Raw genomic sequence first — 19,711 nt, 5'->3', positions numbered from 1 at the left:
ACGTTTATATCATACAGAGTATACATTCTACCTGTAGGTATATATCATACCGGGTAGACATTCTACATGTAGGTTTATATCATACCAGGTAGACATTCTACATGTAGGTTTATATCATACCGGATAGACATTCTACATGTAGGTTTATATCATACCAGGTAGACATTCTACATGTAGGTTTATGTCATACCAGGAAGACATTCTACATGTAGGTTTATATCATACAGAGTATACATTCTACATGTAGGGTTATATCATACCGGGTAGACATTCCACATGTAGGTTTATATCATAATGGGTAGACATTCTACATGTAGGTTTATATCATACCGGGAAGACATTCTACATGTAGGTATATTTCATACCGAGTAGACATTCTACATGTAGGGTTATATCATACCGGGTAGACATTCCACATGTAGGTTTATATCATACCGGGTAGACATTCTACATGTAGGTTTATATCATACCGGGTAGACATTCTACATGTAGGTTTATATAATACCTGGTATACATGTAGGTTTATATCATACCGGGTAGACATTCTACATGCTGGTTTATATCATAGCGGGTAGACATCCTACATGCGGGTTTATATCATACCGGGTAGACATTCTACATGCTGGTTTATATCACACCGGGTATGCATTCTACATATAGGTTGATATTACACGGGGACACATTGTTCATGTAGAGTTATATCACACCGGGAAGACATTCCACATGCTGGTTATATTATAGCGGGTAGACATTCTACATGCTGGTTTATATCATACCGGGTAGACATTCTACATGCTGGTTTATATCACACCGGGTATGCATTCTACATATATGTTGATATTACACCGTTGACACATTCTTCATGTAGGGTTATATCATACCGGGAAGACATTCCACATGCTGGTTTATATCATAGCGGGTAGACATTCTACATGTAGGTTTATATCATACCGGGAAGACATTCTACATGCTGGTTTATATCATACCGGGTAGACATTCTACATGCTGGTTCTTACACATCGGGTATGCATTCTACATATAGGTTGATATTACACCGGGGACACATTCTTCATGTAGGGTTATATCACACTGGGAAGACATTCAACATGTAGGTTTTTATCATACCGGGAAGACATTCTACATGTACGTTTATATCATACAGAGTATACATTCTACCTGTAGGTATATATCATACCGGGTAGACATTCTACATGTAGGTTTATATCATACCAGGTAGACATTCTACATGTAGGTTTATATCATACCGGATAGACATTCTACATGTAGGTTTATATCATACCAGGTAGACATTCTACATGTAGGTTTATGTCATACCAGGAAGACATTCTACATGTAGGTTTATATCATACAGAGTATACATTCTACATGTAGGGTTATATCATACCGGGTAGACATTCCACATGTAGGTTTATATCATAATGGGTAGACATTCTACATGTAGGTTTATATCATACCGGGAAGACATTCTACATGTAGGTATATTTCATACCGAGTAGACATTCTACATGTAGGGTTATATCATACCGGGTAGACATTCCACATGTAGGTTTATATCATACCGGGTAGACATTCTACATGTAGGTTTATATCATACCGGGTAGACATTCTACATGTAGGTTTATATAATACCTGGTATACATGTAGGTTTATATCATACCGGGTAGACATTCTACATGCTGGTTTATATCATAGCGGGTAGACATCCTACATGCGGGTTTATATCATACCGGGTAGACATTCTACATGCTGGTTTATATCACACCGGGTATGCATTCTACATATAGGTTGATATTACACGGGGACACATTGTTCATGTAGAGTTATATCACACCGGGAAGACATTCCACATGCTGGTTTATATCATAGCGGGCAGACATTCTACATGCTGGTTTATATCATACCGGGTAGACATTCTACATGCTGGTTTATATCACACCGGGTATGCATTCTACATATAGGTTGATATTACACCGGGGACACATTCTTCATGTACGGTTATATCACACTGGGAAGACATTCAACATGTAGGTTTTTATCACACCGGGTAGACATTCTACATGCTGGGTTATATCACACCGGGTATGCATTCTACATGTAGTTTGATATTACACCGGGGACACATTCTACATGTAGGTTTATATTATACCGGGTGTACATTTTACCTGTAAGTTAAAAGCACGCAATAGCACACGGGTACACATTATACATATATGATTATATTATAACGGGAAGACATTCTAGATGTAGGTTTGTACATTTTACATGTAGATTTATATCTTAACGGGTTAACATTCTACATGTAGGTTTATATCATACCGTGTTAACATTCTACATGTAGGTTTATATCATACCAGGTCAACATTCTACATGTAGGTCTATATCATACCTGGAGTATATTCGACATGTAGATTTATATCACACTTGGTAGACATTCTACATGCTGGTTTATATCACACCGGGCAGACATTCTACATGTAGGTTTATATCATACCGGGTATACATTTTACATGAAGGTTAATAGCACACCGGGTACATAGTTTACATGTAGGTTTATATCATACCGGGAAAACATTCTACATGTAGGTTTGTACATTTTGCATGTAGGTTTATATCATACCGGGTTAACATTCTACATGTAGGTTTATATTATACCTGGTATACATTCAACATGTAGTTTTATATCACACCTGGTAGACATTCTACATGCTGGTTTTTATCACACCGGGTATACATTTTACATGTAGTTTTATAGCACACCGGGTAGACATTTTACTTGTAGGATTATTTTATACCAAGAAAACATTCTAGATGTAGGTTTGTACATTCTGCATGTCGGTATATGTCATACCGGGTAGACATTCTATATTTCTATATTTAAGTATATATCATACCGGGTAGACATTCTACATGTAGGCATATTTCATACCGGGTGGACATTTTATATGTAGGTATATCTCATAACGGGTATTCATTCTACATGAAGGTTTATATTATACCGGGAAGACATTCTAGATGTAGGTATACATCATACCGAGTAGACATTCTACATGTAGGGTTATATCATACCGGGAAGACATTCCACATGTCGGATTATATCATACCGGGTTGACATTCTAAATGTAGGTATATATCATACCGGGTAGACAGTCTACATGTAGATTTATATTAAACCGGGTAGACATTCTACATGTAGCTTTATATCATACCGGATAGACATTCTATATTTAGATCTATATCATACCGGGAATACATTCTACATGTAGATCTATATCATACCGGGTAAACATTCTATATGTAGGTTTATTTCATACCGAGTAGACATTCTACATATAGGTTTATATCATACCGGGTAGACATTCTATATGTAGGCATATATCATACCGAGTATACATTCTACATATAGGTTTATATCATACGGGGTAGACATTCTATATGTAGGTATATATCATACCGGGTTGACATTCTATATGTAGGTATATATCATACCGGGTAAACAAACATTCTACATGTAGATTTATATTAAACCGGGTAGTCATTTTACATGTAGGTTTATATCATACCGGGTAGACATTCTATATGTAGGTTTATTTCATACCGAGTAGACATTCTACATATAGGTTTATATCATACCGGTTAGACATCCTATATGTAGGTATACATCATACCGGGTAGACATTCTACATGTAGATTTATATTAAACCGGGTAGTCATTCTACATGTAGGTTTATATCATACCGGGTAGACATTCTATATGTAGGTTTATTTCATACCGAGTATACATTCTACATATAGGTTTATATCATACCTGGTAGACATTCTATATGTAGGTTTATATCATACCGGGTATACATTCTACATGTAGGTTTATATCATATCGGGTAGACATTCTACATGTAGGTTTATATCATACCGGGTATACATTCTACATGTAGATTTATATCATACCGGGTATACATTCTACATGTAGGTTTATATCATATCAGGTAGACATTCTACATGTAGGTTTATATCATACCGAGTATACATTCTACATGTAGATTTATATCATACCGGGTATACATTCTACATGTAGGTTTATATCATATCAGGTAGACATTCTATATGTAGGTTTATATCATACCGGGTATACATTCTACATGTAGATTTATATCATACCGGGTATACATTCTACATGTAGATTTATATCATACCGGGTATACATTCTATATGTAGGTTTATATCATACCAGGTAGACATTCTACATGTAGGTTTATATCATACCGGGTATACATTCTACATGTAGATTTATATCAAACCGGGTAGACATTCTACATGCAGGTCAATATAACATCGGGTACGAATTCTACTTTTAGGATTATATCACACCGGGAAGACATTCTACATGACGGTTTATATTATCATACTGGGGTAGACATTCTACATGTAGGTATATATCATACCGGGTAGACATTCTACATGTAGGTATATATCATACCGGGTAGACATTCTACATGTAGGTTTATATCATGCCGGGTAGACATTCTACATGTAGGTATATTTCATACCGAGAAGAGATTCTACATATAGGTTTATATCATACCGGGTAGACATTCTATATGTAGGCATATATCATACCGAGTATACATTCTACATATTGGTTTATATCATACCGGGAAGACATTCTACATGTAAGTTATATCATACCGAGGATACATTCTACATATTGGTTTATATCATACCGGGTAGACATTCTATATGTAGGTATATATCATACCGGGTTGACATTCTATATGTAGGTATATATCACACCGGGTAGACATTCTACATGTAGATTTATATTAAACCGGGTAGTCATTCTACATGTAGGTTTATATCATGCCGGGTAGACATTCTATATGTAGGTTTATTTCATACCGAGTATACATTCTACATATAGGTTTATATCATACCGGGTAGTCATTCTATATGTAGGTATATATCATACCGGGTAGACATTCTACATGTAGGTTTATATCATATCGGGTAGTCATTCTACATGTAGGTTTATATCATACCAGGTATACATTCTACATGTAGGTTTATAACATACCGGGTAGACATTCTACATGTAGGTTTATATCATATCGGGTAGACATTCTACATGTAGGTTTATATCATAAATGGTATACATTCTACATGTAGGTTTATAACATACCGGGTAGACATTCTACATGTAGGTATATATCATACCGAGTATACATTCAACATGTAGGTTATAACATACCGGGTAGACATTCTACATGAAGGTTTAAATCATACCAGGTATACATTCTACATGTAGATTTATATCAAACCGGGTAGACATTCTACATGTAGGTTTATATCATACCGGGTAGGCATTCTACATGTAGGTTTATATCATACCGGGTAGACATTCTACATGTAGGTTTATTTCATACCGGGTAGACATTCTATATATAAGTATATATCATACCGGGTATATATTCTATATGTAGGTATATATCATACCGGGTAGACATTCTACATATAGGTATATATCATACCGGGTAGATATTTAACATATAGGTATATATCATACCGGGTAGATATTCTACATGTAGGTATATATCATACCGGGTAGATATTCTATATGTAGGTATATATCATACCGGGTAGACATTCTACATGTAGGTATATATCATACCGGGTAGACATATTACATGTAGGTATATATCATACCGGGTAGACATTCTATATATAGGTATATATCATACCGGGTAGACATTCTACATGTAGGTATATATCATACCGGGTAGACATTCTACATGTAGATTTATATCATACCGGGTAGACATTCTACATGTAGGTTTATTTCATACCGGGTAGACATTCTATATATAAGTATATATCATACCGGGTATATATTCTATATGTAGGTATATATCATACCGGGTAGACATTCTACATATAGGTATATATCATACCGGGTAGATATTTAACATATAGGTATATATCATACCGGGTAGATATTCTACATGTAGGTATATATCATACCGGGTAGATATTCTATATGTAGGTATATATCATACCGGGTAGACATTCTACATGTAGGTATATATCATACCGGGTAGACATATTACATGTAGGTATATATCATACCGGGTAGACATTCTATATATAGGTATATATCATACCGGGTAGACATTCTACATGTAGGTATATATCATACCGGGTAGACATTCTACATGTAGATTTATATCATACCGGGTAGACATTCTACATGTAGGTTTTTATCATACCAGGTATACATTCTACATGTAGGTTTATATCATACCGGGTAGACATTCTACATGTAGGTTTATATCATACCGGGTAGACATTCTACATGTAGGTTTATATAATACCGGGTAGACATTTTACATGTAGATATATATATCATACCGGGTAGACATTCTACATGTAGGTATATATCATACCGGGTAGACATTCTACATGTAGGTTTATATCATACCAGGTATACATTCTACATGTAGGTTTATATCATACCGGGTAGACATTCTACATGTGGGCTTATATCATACCGGGTATACATTCTACATGTAGGTATATTATCATACCGGGTAGACATTCTACATGTAGATTTATATCAAACCGGGTAGACATTCTACATGTAGGTTTATATCATACCGGGTAGACATTTTACATGTAGGTTTATATCATACCGGGTAGACATTTTACATGTAGATATATATATCATACCGGGTAGACATTCTACATGTAGGTATATTATCATACCGGGTAGACATTCTACATGTAGGTATATATCATACCGGACATTCTACATGTAAGTCTATATCATGCCGGGTATACATTCTACATGTAGGTTTATATCATACCGGGTAGACATTATACATGTAGGTATATATCATACCGGGTTGACATTCTACATGTAGGTTTATAGCATACCGGGTAGACATTATACATGTAGGTATATATCATACCGGGTAGACATTCTACATGTAGGTATATATCATACTGGGGTAGACATTATACATGTAGGTATATATCATACCGGGTAGACATTCTACATGTAGGTATATATCATACCGGGTAGACACTCTTTATGTAGGTATATATCATACCGGGTAAACACCCTATATGTAGGTATATATCATACCGGGTAGACATTCTATATGTAGGTATATATCATACCGGTTATACATTCTACATGTAGGTTTATATCATACCGGGTATACATTCTCCATGTAGGTATATATCATACCGGTTATACATTCTACATGTAGGTATATATCATACCGGGTATACATTCTACATGTAGGTTTATATCATACCGGGTATACATTCTCCATGTAGGTATATATCATACCGGGTATACATTCTACATGTAGGTTTATATCATACCGGGTATACATTCTACATGTAGGTATATATCATACCGGGTATACATTCTACATGTAGGTATATATCATACCGGGTATACATTCTACATGTAGGTTTATATCATACCGGGTATACATTCTCCATGTAGGTTTATATCATACCGGGTATACATTCTACATGTAGGTTTATATCATACCGGGTATACATTCTCCATGTAGGTATATATCATACCAGGTAGACATTCTACATGTAGGTTTATATCATACCGGGTAGATATTCTACATGTAGGTCTATATCATACCGGGTAGACATTCTACATGTAGGTTTATATCATACCGGGTAGACATTCTACATGTAGGTTTATATCATACCGGGTAGATATTCTACATGTAGGTCTATATCATACCGGGTAGACATTATACATGTAGGTTTATATCATACCGGGTAGACATTCTACATGTAGGTTTATATCATACCGGGTAGACATTCTCCATGTAGGTTTATATCATACCGGGTAGACATTATACATGTAGGTTTATATCATACCGGGTATACATTCTAGATGTAGGTATATATCATACCGGGTAGACATTCTACATGTAGGTATATATCATACCGGGTATACATTCTACATGTAGGTATATATCATACCGGGTATACATTCTACATGTAGGTTTATATCATACCGGGTATACATTCTAGATGTAGGTATATATCATACCGGGTAACATTCTACATGTAGGTATATATCATACCGGGTATACATTCTACATATAGGTATATATCATACCGGGTATACATTCAACATGTAGGTATATAACATACCGGGTATACATTCTACATATAGGTATATATCATACCGGGTAGACATTCTACATATAGGTATATATCATACCGGGTATACATTCAACATATAGGTATATAACATACCGGGTATACATTCTACATGCAGGTTTATATCATACCGGGTAGACATTCTACATGTAGGTATATATCATACCGAGTAGACATTCTACATGTAGGTATATATCATACCGGGTATACATTCAACATATAGGTATATATCATACCGGGTAGACATTCTACATGTAGGTATATATCATACCGGGTAGACATTCTACATGTAGGTTTATATCATACCGGGTAGACATTCTACATGCAGGTTTATATCATACCGGGTATACATTCTACATATAGGTATATATCATACCGGGTAGACATTCTACATGTAGGTATATATCATACCGGGTATACATTCAACATGTAGGTATATAACATACCGGGTATACATTCTACATATAGGTATATATCATACCGGGTATACATTCTACATATAGGTATATATCATACCGGGTATACATTCAACATGTAGGTATATAACATACCGGGTATACATTCTACATATAGGTATATATCATACCGGGTAGACATTCTACATATAGGTATATATCATACCGGGTATACATTCAACATGTAGGTATATAACATACCGGGTATACATTCTACATATAGGTTTATATCATACCGGGTATACATTCTACATGTAGGTTTATATCATACCGGGTATACATTATCAATGCTTCGAATACCGGGAACCAGTATTGTGGGCCGTTTCAATAAAAAAAACTTGGTCGGTCTTAGTCGTAAATTGAAATTATCTTTGTGTCATATTTCTTTTAATGTGCGTTATATTTAATCGAGCTGAACTTAAACCAGTTTAAAGAAAGAAAACACAAAAACAAAGTGTTGCCATTTCTAAAATAATACAATTATTAAACTATTTAAATGCCTTACTGAAACGGCCCCCAGATTTTCACCCTGTAATGTTTTTGAAACAAACTTCACAATCGAATGAAAACAAAAAAAGTAGTACCTCTCTTTGTTCAGTCATTCTTCCCTATAGCAGCGACGATGCCACTGGTAAACGTTCAACTAGAAGGCCCCACTTTACGAGATTAACAGCTATGATCCTATAGTAATAATAATATAATAACAAAGCAAACAGGCATATATCATTATCTTAATACTGTCGTACTTCTTATCAGATTTTTGACAACTGTTTAAATTATACTTGTTTTATTCATATATATAAACATATCATCGAATTATTGCACGTTTAAAAGTTAATCACGTTGCAATCTTTTGAAAACATAGATCTGAACAATTGGCCGATAGTATAACAGACTATAATTCCAATTATTAGATAAATGCATCCTCTTTAATCAGCTTAGTGTATTTAGACATCCGTTTTTCTTTTTCATTATTTTTAAATCCTTTTTTTTTGTCAGATGAAAATCAAGAATTGGTGACTGCTGATTTACCAAAATAAATGTACGGCAAATATGAAAAATAATGCCATCCCTTTGGAATAAATATAATATCAAACACTTAGAGAGTAAGGACTCATTATTTTGACTATGAAGTGCTTCATTACGTTATATTCAAATTTATTTTAACACTGATACATTTTTACTTTTAGTGGAATAAGCACCATCAAAAAAAAGTTGCTATTTTTTTTTTAAATTCAAAAGTATGAGGAAAAACTAGTTAAGAAATCCGACCCATAAGCTCTCTGAAATTGCCATTGACCTTGATGTTAAATAATGATGACTAGTATAGATTAATTGCTAGATTTCCATCCATTTTAAATGGATGCGGCGAGGGGCTCTTTCTTATTGCATAGAAGACTATATATGCCTGTTTCTAGACGAACCAAGAACACGATCGAAACAATTCTTCTTTTTTACATGTGAATGATATACATCAAATCGTGGGTATGAATAAATAAAGGATCTCAAATGAGTGTTTATTTTGTATCAAATTTATTAAACGAGTTCATTTAAATGCGATAAAAACGAGGCTCTGTCGAGTTTTTATCGTTTTTAAATGACGAGTTTAATAAATTTGATACAAAATAAACACGAATTTAAGATTCCTTTTATAACATAACGCATTTACGGTCGAAATCTAGGTCAAAGTTTCTTCAATACACTTCTCTTGTCATAGTGCCAAGTATTTACCTTGTGTGTTATTAGGATGCTTCATCCGCAGGAAAGAAAATAACCGACATAAAAACTTTCTATGAAAGCTGCACTCTCACAGATTTACCGTTTTTACAACTTTCTAATTTTTTGTCTTGGAAAGAGCACATTTTTGCGTAAATATCTACAAACCAGTAGTAAAAGATTGCTTTCAAAAGATAAGATCGCAGATTTTCATATTTCCGTTCCGAAATTAATGTTTTATGGATAAAGCTGTTACTAACGGTTTAAGAAAAACTCAAAACATCAATTTTTTAACTTAAATATAAAATTCTGCAATCTAATGTTTTGTCAGCAGTCTTATATGACTGGTTTACATGCATTTTCGCATAAATTGGCTCGTTCCAAGACAAAAAAATAAAAAAAAGTTGTCAAAACATTCAATCTGTGAGAGTGCAGCTTTAACAATAAAAAGCATAAATCATGTCTCAGTTGTGAACCGATTTTCATTAGATTTATTAAAAACAACAAAAATACATATTTCAAGCAAATCAATAAAAAGAGCAATGACATAACTGCGTGACGTCATAAGTAATCATGCAAGTGTTTACATGTCTTTTGGTGGTTGAAGTTTAAAAAGAACATAAGTCAGCGTCACAGTCGCTTTCAATAGTGCGAATTCGCTTTGTAGCTGGTCGATTACAGCATGGATTTTTGTCATTTTGATGGATGTGCACATGGACATTACTTCAGTGAATGGAAGCACCATAAATGTTGTAAAATCCACCAGATAAAGTGGCATTTTATGTGGAATCAGTGACTGTGACAGTGTGTGAACTTGAGCATTGCTGGCGAACTGCCTAGAATGAGCATTTTTTAAGACGACGGGTATTTTGACTGGAGTTCAGGATGCTGAACATTTTCTTTATGTGTTGATTGAAATTTATGCGGCTATAGCTGTTTATAGATGCAATGTTTTTGTGTACCGATGTTTTCATAAATAATCTGGTTCGCAGGAACATTGTTATCATTCAATTTCTGGACGAGCTATTTTCTGGCGCTGTGATCACCGACATGATTTCTTTTGAAACATCGTTTCTAATAATTGTTTACATATTTGACAGCGCGTATGAATAAATATTTATGTGATGCGTTACTTAATTTACATAGTTATTACACTAGTTATATATGAAAATTATTGCATATGGTCATATCACTCCTGCTCCGTAAGTTATGTTATAAATGCCGTTTTCGGACAGTACGCAAATACAGACTTTAGTTCAACATTTTTATTTGAGTCCATACACTTTGAGGGGTGGCGGTAAAAAGGGTTAACACAGGGATAAAAATCCAGCATTTAATTTTAAGTCGCCTTTTAAAGTTTGGCATCATTTGAACGATATTTCATCACTGATTAATGAGGTACAAATTACATGACCAAACGCACATAGTACACTTTTATTTTAAATAAAATTTGACGTGAAATGACCTATTTTGCAATCTTTACAGGAAGACAGATTTTTTTGATGATTCTTTTCGGTACAAATTTTACATTTACTTTACATGTACATAAAACCCACATTATATGCCAGTATAACCACAATGATCAAACCCCTATATATCCCTTATAACCGGATTAAGCTCAGTGCACTACATATTCTTGGCTTGGGATAAAACCATACTACGTTAAAAGTAGTAGTAGAAGTAGTAGAAGTAGTTGTAGTTGTAGTGGTTGTGGTAGTGGTAGTGGTAGTGGTGGTGGTGGCAGTGGTGGTGGTGGTGGTGGTGGTGGTGGTAGTAGTGGTAGTGGTGGTGGTGGTGGTGGTGGTGGTTGTGGTGGTGGTAGTGGTAGTGGTAGTAGTAGTTGTTGTAGAGGTGGTGGTGGTGGTGGTGGTAGTGGTAGAAGTAGAAGTAGTTGAAGTAGTAGTAGTAGTAGTAGTAGTAGTAGTAGTGGTGGTGGTGGTGGTGGTGGTGGTGGTGGTGGTGGTGGTGGTGTTTGGTGGTGGTGGTGGTGGTAGAAGTAGTAGTAGTAGTAGTAGTAGTAGTAGTAGTAGTAGTAGTAGTAGTAGTAGTAGTAGTAGTAGTGGTAGTAGTAGTTGTTGTAGTAGTGGTAGTAGTAGTAGGAGGAGCAGCGGCAACGTGTACGGGATAAATAAACGGACCCCGTGCACGTCACGTGTACGGGATGGATATACGGACCCCGTACATGCAACGTGTACGGGATTGAAATACGTCCCCTTACACGCAACGTGTACGGGATGGAAGTACGGACCTCGTACACGCAATGTGTACGGGACTGGAAAACGGATTCCGCCTCAGTTATGAATTCCTAGACCGCCAGTGTTATTGACATCAATATGTCATACTACACATATGCAATAAACAAAAACAACATGTAATCTGAAATGTAGTCTCTAAGAACTATTGTTAAAAGATATATCCTACTTAACATGTCAGTAACTATGTTAGATCACTGTCTAACGTATAAATCTCTAGAACTACTTTCACAGGATTACATATAAGCCGAATTGTAACAAGGGATGTATTCCAATGCACTCGGTAAATTATTAAATCATGCTGCAGGTACAAAATATTACAATGTATTTGATATAAAATACTCTCCTCAGAAATAATTCTGTGTTAACTTTACGTTAGATTCTTGAAAGGCATCTGGAAATATTGCCCCTTTTGTAGTTTATAAGTCGTTAACATATATGGTGACGCAATCAAGTACATATGAAAACAGAAAATTGCAGCGCCACTCGTTTTTAGTTTTTAGTTTTGCGCTTTGTAAAACAAAAATCGAAAAATGGTATTAATGAATCAATTTCTTGTCTTGATTTCCGTGAGTAAAATTGAAATCATGGAAAAGAAAAAGAAAAAAACCCTATCAATTTTGGTTTTCTATTCAGTCATAACAAAAACGAAAAAATGATTTGAATGTTCCTTTCTCGTTTTTTTACTTTTAATCATAAAAAACGAAACACGTTAAAAACGGTAAATATATGCTAGCTGGTTTTTCGTTTTTCGTTTTACACTTTGTAACAAAGAAACGGTATAAATAAATAGTTTCCTTGTTTTGTATTCCGAGGTTATAATTAAGAAAAGGAAAAAGCCTATCAATATTGGTTTTCTATTCAATCATTAGACAAATGAAAAAAAAACACATTTGAATGTTCCTTGTATTGTTTTTTTTTTTTTACTTTCAATTGTAAAAGAAAACGAAAAACAAAAAGACGGTATATACACGGACCCTCCTTCCCCGTGAAGTTAGAAAAACCCGTGATAGAAAAACCATTAGAAAATGTGACAAAATGTATACATATCTTCAATGCATAAAAAATTGCAGTATTTTAAGAAATTAAGATCCGTTTTAATACTGTGATATATATGTTTGAATTGAATGATTTTGTACAGAAGCTAAATCTGAGACAAAAATATTTTTTGTCTAAACGGTCAATCTGTGGGAGTGCACCTTTGAACAATTCAACCAGTCTATTCCCAGGTGTGATAATAATACATAAATATAAATCTTTGATCTACATGACATTGAAATATTGTCAATGTATGTTAACTAATATTTAAAGCAAATTCAAAACATAACTTGTGTTAATATCATCAAGGCATTATTTCGTTTCCCCCTCAAAATTGTACCAGCGTGCCAAAATTCTACTTAAAAATTATTTTGAGCTCACAATGTTGTACCGTAATTAAAATGACAAACTCACATTTCATCAGAATTAAAGTTTATCCGGTCGCTAAATGGTGCACGTTCGAATTATTAAAGCAAATGCACGGATCACAGACATAATAACTAACTAATAATCGAAGTCCCATCTAAAAAGATATCAATTATTTTATTATATCTTATTATATGCTTGCTCGTAGTCTTCCTTTTTGCTATTTAGCTCAAATAATGACACAGATGATATCTATTCTCGCGCTTTCTGAATCCAGCTGTTACGTTTGGCTATTAATTTTACGCTGATGATTGGATGTTCGTGAAGTTGGCAGACTGGCAGACTGGAAGCCTGGCAGCGTGAAGTCAGCAGCCTGGCAGACTGGCAGCCTGGCAGCGTGAAGTCAGCCGCCCAGCAGACTGGCAGCCTAGCAGTGTGAAGTCAGCAGCCAAGCAGACTGGCTGTCTAGCAGCGTGAAGTCAGCAGCCCAGAAGACTGACAGCCTAGCAGCGTGAAGTCAGCAGCCCAGCAACTGGCAGCGTGAAGTCAGCAGCCCAGCAGACTGGCAGTCTAGCAGCGTGAATTCAGCAGCCCAGCAGACTGACAGCCTCTCGTCTTTGCAGAGCGATACAAATCGAGTTAAATTCTAGTAAGATTACGTTAAATAATCAGTGTTCTGTAACATTATTTTACATCTTATCTTTGCTTTAAATTCATTAAACTCGGAATCATACGTTACACATACATAAAGCCTTGTATGCAGCCCGTGTAAAAATACCTTTATACGCCTTAGGCTGCCCGGGGCTGCCAGAAGCGTGAAATCGAAAAGTCGAGTTAAGCTATAAAATAAAACCATCATACTCTCAGTATTAATTACCTTTTAGAAGAAGGATAATCAAGAAAAAACATAGTTCACGAAACAAGGACGTCGCATATTCAAAGCCGCTTTAATAACCAGATGTAGTGGTCGTTTTTACTTTGCCTGAAGATATTTAATTTACTTAAAAAAAGATAAAATGAACTGGAATTTCAAAGAAAAAGACAAGCTAATATATTTTCATTAACGAAAATAGAGATAACGAATGTAATAATTCGCGAAGGATATTTTATTCAATTATCTATTTAGCTTTTTTATTAATATTAAGTTATTCACCAAATAATCTGTCCATTCTTTTTATATTAACTTGATATACCATGAAGTAGCATCTAAATCACACTGGAAATAAGAAACAAATTTGAAATCCCTTGATATTATTTGAGATATAATCTCGTGAAAAAACAGTTTCTTAATTACAGCAAACATGGACGGGATGACCTTACTTTATATTGGGAAAAGAAACACCAGTGCAGCTCAACTAGAACATATCGCTAAATCAAAATGATTGAAAATGTTTCAATATATTTATTTGAAATATTCTTATTGAACTAATCAGGTAGTATTTGATTTTACTACTCTCGCGCCTCAAGAAATCTGGTGTGCAAAAATCTACTCGAGTGTTATAGCGCTTGAATCAAAACGCTGTACAAATAAACCTATTAAATTAATCGAGTTCATTTTATACTAGATGTATTTTTTGAATATTGAGCAATGATGTTTATCGACATAATGCACAGGAGAATGCGCGTTTAAATCTTGTACAGCTTTAGTCTTCTTAAAACCATTCCATGCTTTAAAGCATCTGTGCACCTGATCAAATTGCAAGAAAAAAAGAAAATTGTCGGAAACTGACATAAACTTGGTATTTATGTGTACAATGCATTGAAACTTACTAACTGAAGTACCACACCGTTTACAATTTATTTAAGTTTAACAGATATTTCGTCTTTTTCCATTAAAAAAGATTACTGGGTATGTCCAGCTAGTAGAATTCATTCCCAATGCGTGATTGGCTAGTCGGTGTTATCACGTGATATTACCAAGTTAGGTATATAGCCGAAATATACCACTCTTTTGAAGTAAGTATTCATAGCACATTGGATACAAAGATAGAATGCCATTTTGGCGACACGGGTCCGAACCCGGTCTCCGACATAATCTTTTTTTTTACATTTTGGTACCTTTTAACAATTATGATATCGAAGCGTAACATATTCTATTTAATAATTGTCCTGAGATTCGTTACAGAGAAAAACTTTTTTGGTGCCAATCTAGTGCACAGTCCCTTTAATGTGGAATAATCAGTCTATTTTGAGATTGAGGAATGACTATTAAGAAAACTACAAACCCGTAAGTCAAACATTCAAATAAAAACCATGTTAAGAGTCACAGGTAAAACCCAAACGGGTGACGTTTAAAACTGAATTACTCAATAAAGAGAAACAATCCATTTATCTTATCATACTTTAATGTTTAGACTTGTTTTCGGCTATGTTTAATTTTGCACTTTATCAATAATTGTTGGTGAAAGTATAAGTTTGGGCGCCTGTAAACCAGCCTAACCTCCCAGTGAGTTATAGTTTACTTTTCACTGACCGTGCCAATGGGGTTACCTCAAATATAGCATATAAACGCCAAGTGGTTTCTAACTTGCTTTGCATTGACCAAGCCAAGGCGGTTACACCAACTGTTGTATAATAACCCCCAGTGATTTTAAACTTAGTTATCATTGATCGTGCAAATGCGGTTTTCTCAACTGTAGTGTACAAACCTCCAGTGATTTCTAACTAACTTTTCACTGACCAAGACGGTTACCCCAAATGTAGTATACAAATCCCTAGTGATTTCTAACTTACTTTTCACTGACCGAGCCAAGTTGATTACCACAACGGTTGTATGACAACCTTCAGTGATTTCTATCTTACTTTACACTGACCGTGCCAAGACGGTTACCCAAAATGAAGTATACAAATCCCCAGTGATTTCTAACTTACGTTTTACTGACCGAGCCAAGTTGGTTACCACGACGGCTGTATATCAACCTCCAGTGATTTATAACTTACATTTCACTGACCGTACCAGGACAGTTACCCCAAATGTAGTATACAAACCCCCAGTGATTTTTAACTTATTTTTCACTGACTCTGCCAACACGGTTACCTCAACATTTACCGATGACGCTATTTCAATATTTGTTTAATGTTTGTTGCCTTAAAGCGTTTTGGCTCGTGTTTAATGTAAGTTTGGAAATTATCTTTGTGCCTTTAAACATAACATTGTCTATGGTTCGGGCTACTTGGCGCATCCCTCTAGTTTTGTTATTTAATAAATGACTATGTAATTCTTGGCTACTTATACTTACATTTTGGGTCTTCTGTTGACTTTCTTGGACGGTCAAACGCTTAAAGTCAGTATCGGTAATGATTTGGGTAGCTCCAGAGTTATATTCTTTTGACGCTCAAGTAATGTTTATGAACGTAATGTCAAGTGAGACATGCTATTTTAATAATGTTTATGAACGTAACGTAATTGAGACATACTACTTTAGTTATGTTTATGAACGTAACGTCAAGTGAGACATACTACTTTGGTTATGTTTTTTAACGTAAAATCAAGTAAGACATACTACTTTGATACTACTTTAGTTTAAGTTTAATAATGTTTATGAGCGTAACGTCAAGTGAGACATACTACTTTAGTAATGTTTATGATCGTGACGTCAAGAGAGACATACTACTTTAGTAATGTTTATGATCGTGACGTCAAGAGAGACATACTACTTTAGTAATGTTTATGATCGTGACGTCAAGAGAGACATACTACTTTAGTAATGTTTATGAACGTAACATCAATTGAGGCATACCACTCTATTAATGTTTATGAACGTAATGTCAAGTGAGATAATTATACCACTCAAGAAATGTTTATCAACATCAAGTGAGACATAGCGCTCTATTAATGTTTATCAACGGAACGTCAAGTGAGACACACCACTCCAATAAAATTTATTACTGTATCATCTAGTGAGACATAGCGCTCCAGTGATGTTTATAAAGATAATGTTCAGTAAAGCATATCACTCTTTTAATGTTTAAGAACGTGTTCAGTATAACGTAGAGCTAAATTGATGTTTATAAACGTAATGTTCAGTAAAGCATAGCACTATAGTAATGTTTAAGAACGTGTTCAGTATAACGTAGAGCTCAAGTGATGTTTATAAACGTAATGTTCAGTAAAGCATAGCACTCTATTAATGTTTAAGAACGTGTTCAGTATAACGTAGAGCTCAAGTGATGTTTATAAACGTAATGTTCAGTAAAGCATAGCACTCTAGTAATGTTTAAGAATGTGTTCAGAATAACGTAGCGCTCTAGTGATGTTTATGAACGTTTTCAGTATTACATAGCGCTCTAGTGATGTTTATGAACGTGTTCATTATTACATAGAGCTCTAGTGATGTTTATGAACGTGATCAGTATAACGTAGCGCTCTTGTGATGTTTATGAAAGTTTTCAGTATTACATAGCGCTCTAGTGATGTTTATGAACGTGTTCAGTATTACATAGTGCTCTAGTGATGTTTATGAACGTGATCAGTATAACGTAGCGCTCCAGTGATGTTTATGAACGTGATCAGTATACCATAGCTCTCTTGTGATGTTTATGAACGTTTTCAGTATTACATAGTGCTCTAGTGATGTTTATGAACGTGTTCAGTATAACATAGCGCTCAAGTGATGTTTATGAACGTTTTCAGTATTACATAACGCTCTAGTGATGTTTAAGAACGTTTTCAGTATAACGCAGCGCTCTAGTGATGTTTATGAATGTGTTCAGTATAACGTAGCGCTCTAGTGATGTTTGTGAACGTGTTCAGTATAACGTAGCGCTCTAGTGATGTTTGTGAACGTGTTCAGTATAACATAGCGCTCAAGTGATGTTTATGAACGTGTTCAGTATAAGGTGGCGCTCCAGTGATGTTTATGAACGTGTTAAATATAACGTAGCTCTTTAGTGATGTTTATTAATGTTTTCAGTATTACATAACGCTCTAGTGATGTTTATGAACGTTTTCAGTATAACGCAGCGCTCTAGTGATGTTTATGAACGTGTTCAGAATAACGTAGCGCTCTAGTGATGTTTATGAACGTGTTCAGTAAAACGTAGCGCTTTAGTGATGTTTATTAATGTTTTCAGTATTACATAACGCTCTAGTGATGTTTAAGAACGTGTTCAGTATGACGTAGCGCTCTAGTGATGTTCATGAAAGTGTTCAGTATAACATAGCGCTCTAGTGATGTTTATAAACGTGTTCAGTATAACGTAGCGCTCTGGTGATGGTAATGAACGTGTTCAGTATAACGTAGCGCTCTAGTGATGTTTATGAACGTGTTCAGTATAACGTAGCGCTCTAGTGATGTTTATGAACGTGTTCAGTATAACGTAGCGCTCTAGTGATGTTTATGAACTTGTTCATTATAACGTAGCACTCTGGTGATGGTAATGAACGTGGCAAGTATAACGTAGCGCTCTTGTGATGTTTATGAACGTGTTCAGTATAACGTAGCGCTCTAGTGATGTTTATGAACGTGTTCAGTATAACGTAGCGCTCTAGTGATGTTTATGAACGTGTTCAGTATAACGTAGCACTCTAGTGATGGTAATGAACGTGTTCATCATAACGTAGCAATCTGGTGATGGTAATGAACGTGTTCAGTATAACGTAGCGCTCTAGTGATGTTTATGAACGTGTTCATTATAACGTAGCACTCTGGTGATGGTAATGAACGTGTT

General features: G+C 35.0%; 1 protein-coding gene across 1 annotated transcript in view; it reads right to left on the bottom strand.

Moving 5' to 3' along the window:
- LOC128207005 (carbohydrate sulfotransferase 15-like) overlaps nucleotides 1-14,214 on the bottom strand; it is a 32,999-nt gene extending 18,785 nt beyond the window's left edge. Inside the window, exons 1-2 of the mRNA XM_052909789.1 lie at nucleotides 14,090-14,214; nucleotides 9,254-9,350 (exon numbers count right to left, since the gene is read on the bottom strand). Of these exons, the coding sequence (XP_052765749.1) occupies nucleotides 9,254-9,271 (18 nt within the window). The 5' untranslated portion in view covers nucleotides 9,272-9,350; nucleotides 14,090-14,214. The remainder of the gene's footprint in view (nucleotides 1-9,253; nucleotides 9,351-14,089) is intronic.
- Between the last annotated feature and the right edge of the window lie 5,497 nt (nucleotides 14,215-19,711).

This window comes from Mya arenaria, chromosome 10 (assembly GCF_026914265.1).
Source record: "Mya arenaria isolate MELC-2E11 chromosome 10, ASM2691426v1".
NCBI classification, from domain to species: Eukaryota; Metazoa; Mollusca; class Bivalvia; order Myida; family Myidae; genus Mya; species Mya arenaria.
The sequence above is the reverse complement of the archived record's forward strand: the minus strand, read 5'-3'. Positions and strand labels throughout refer to the sequence as shown.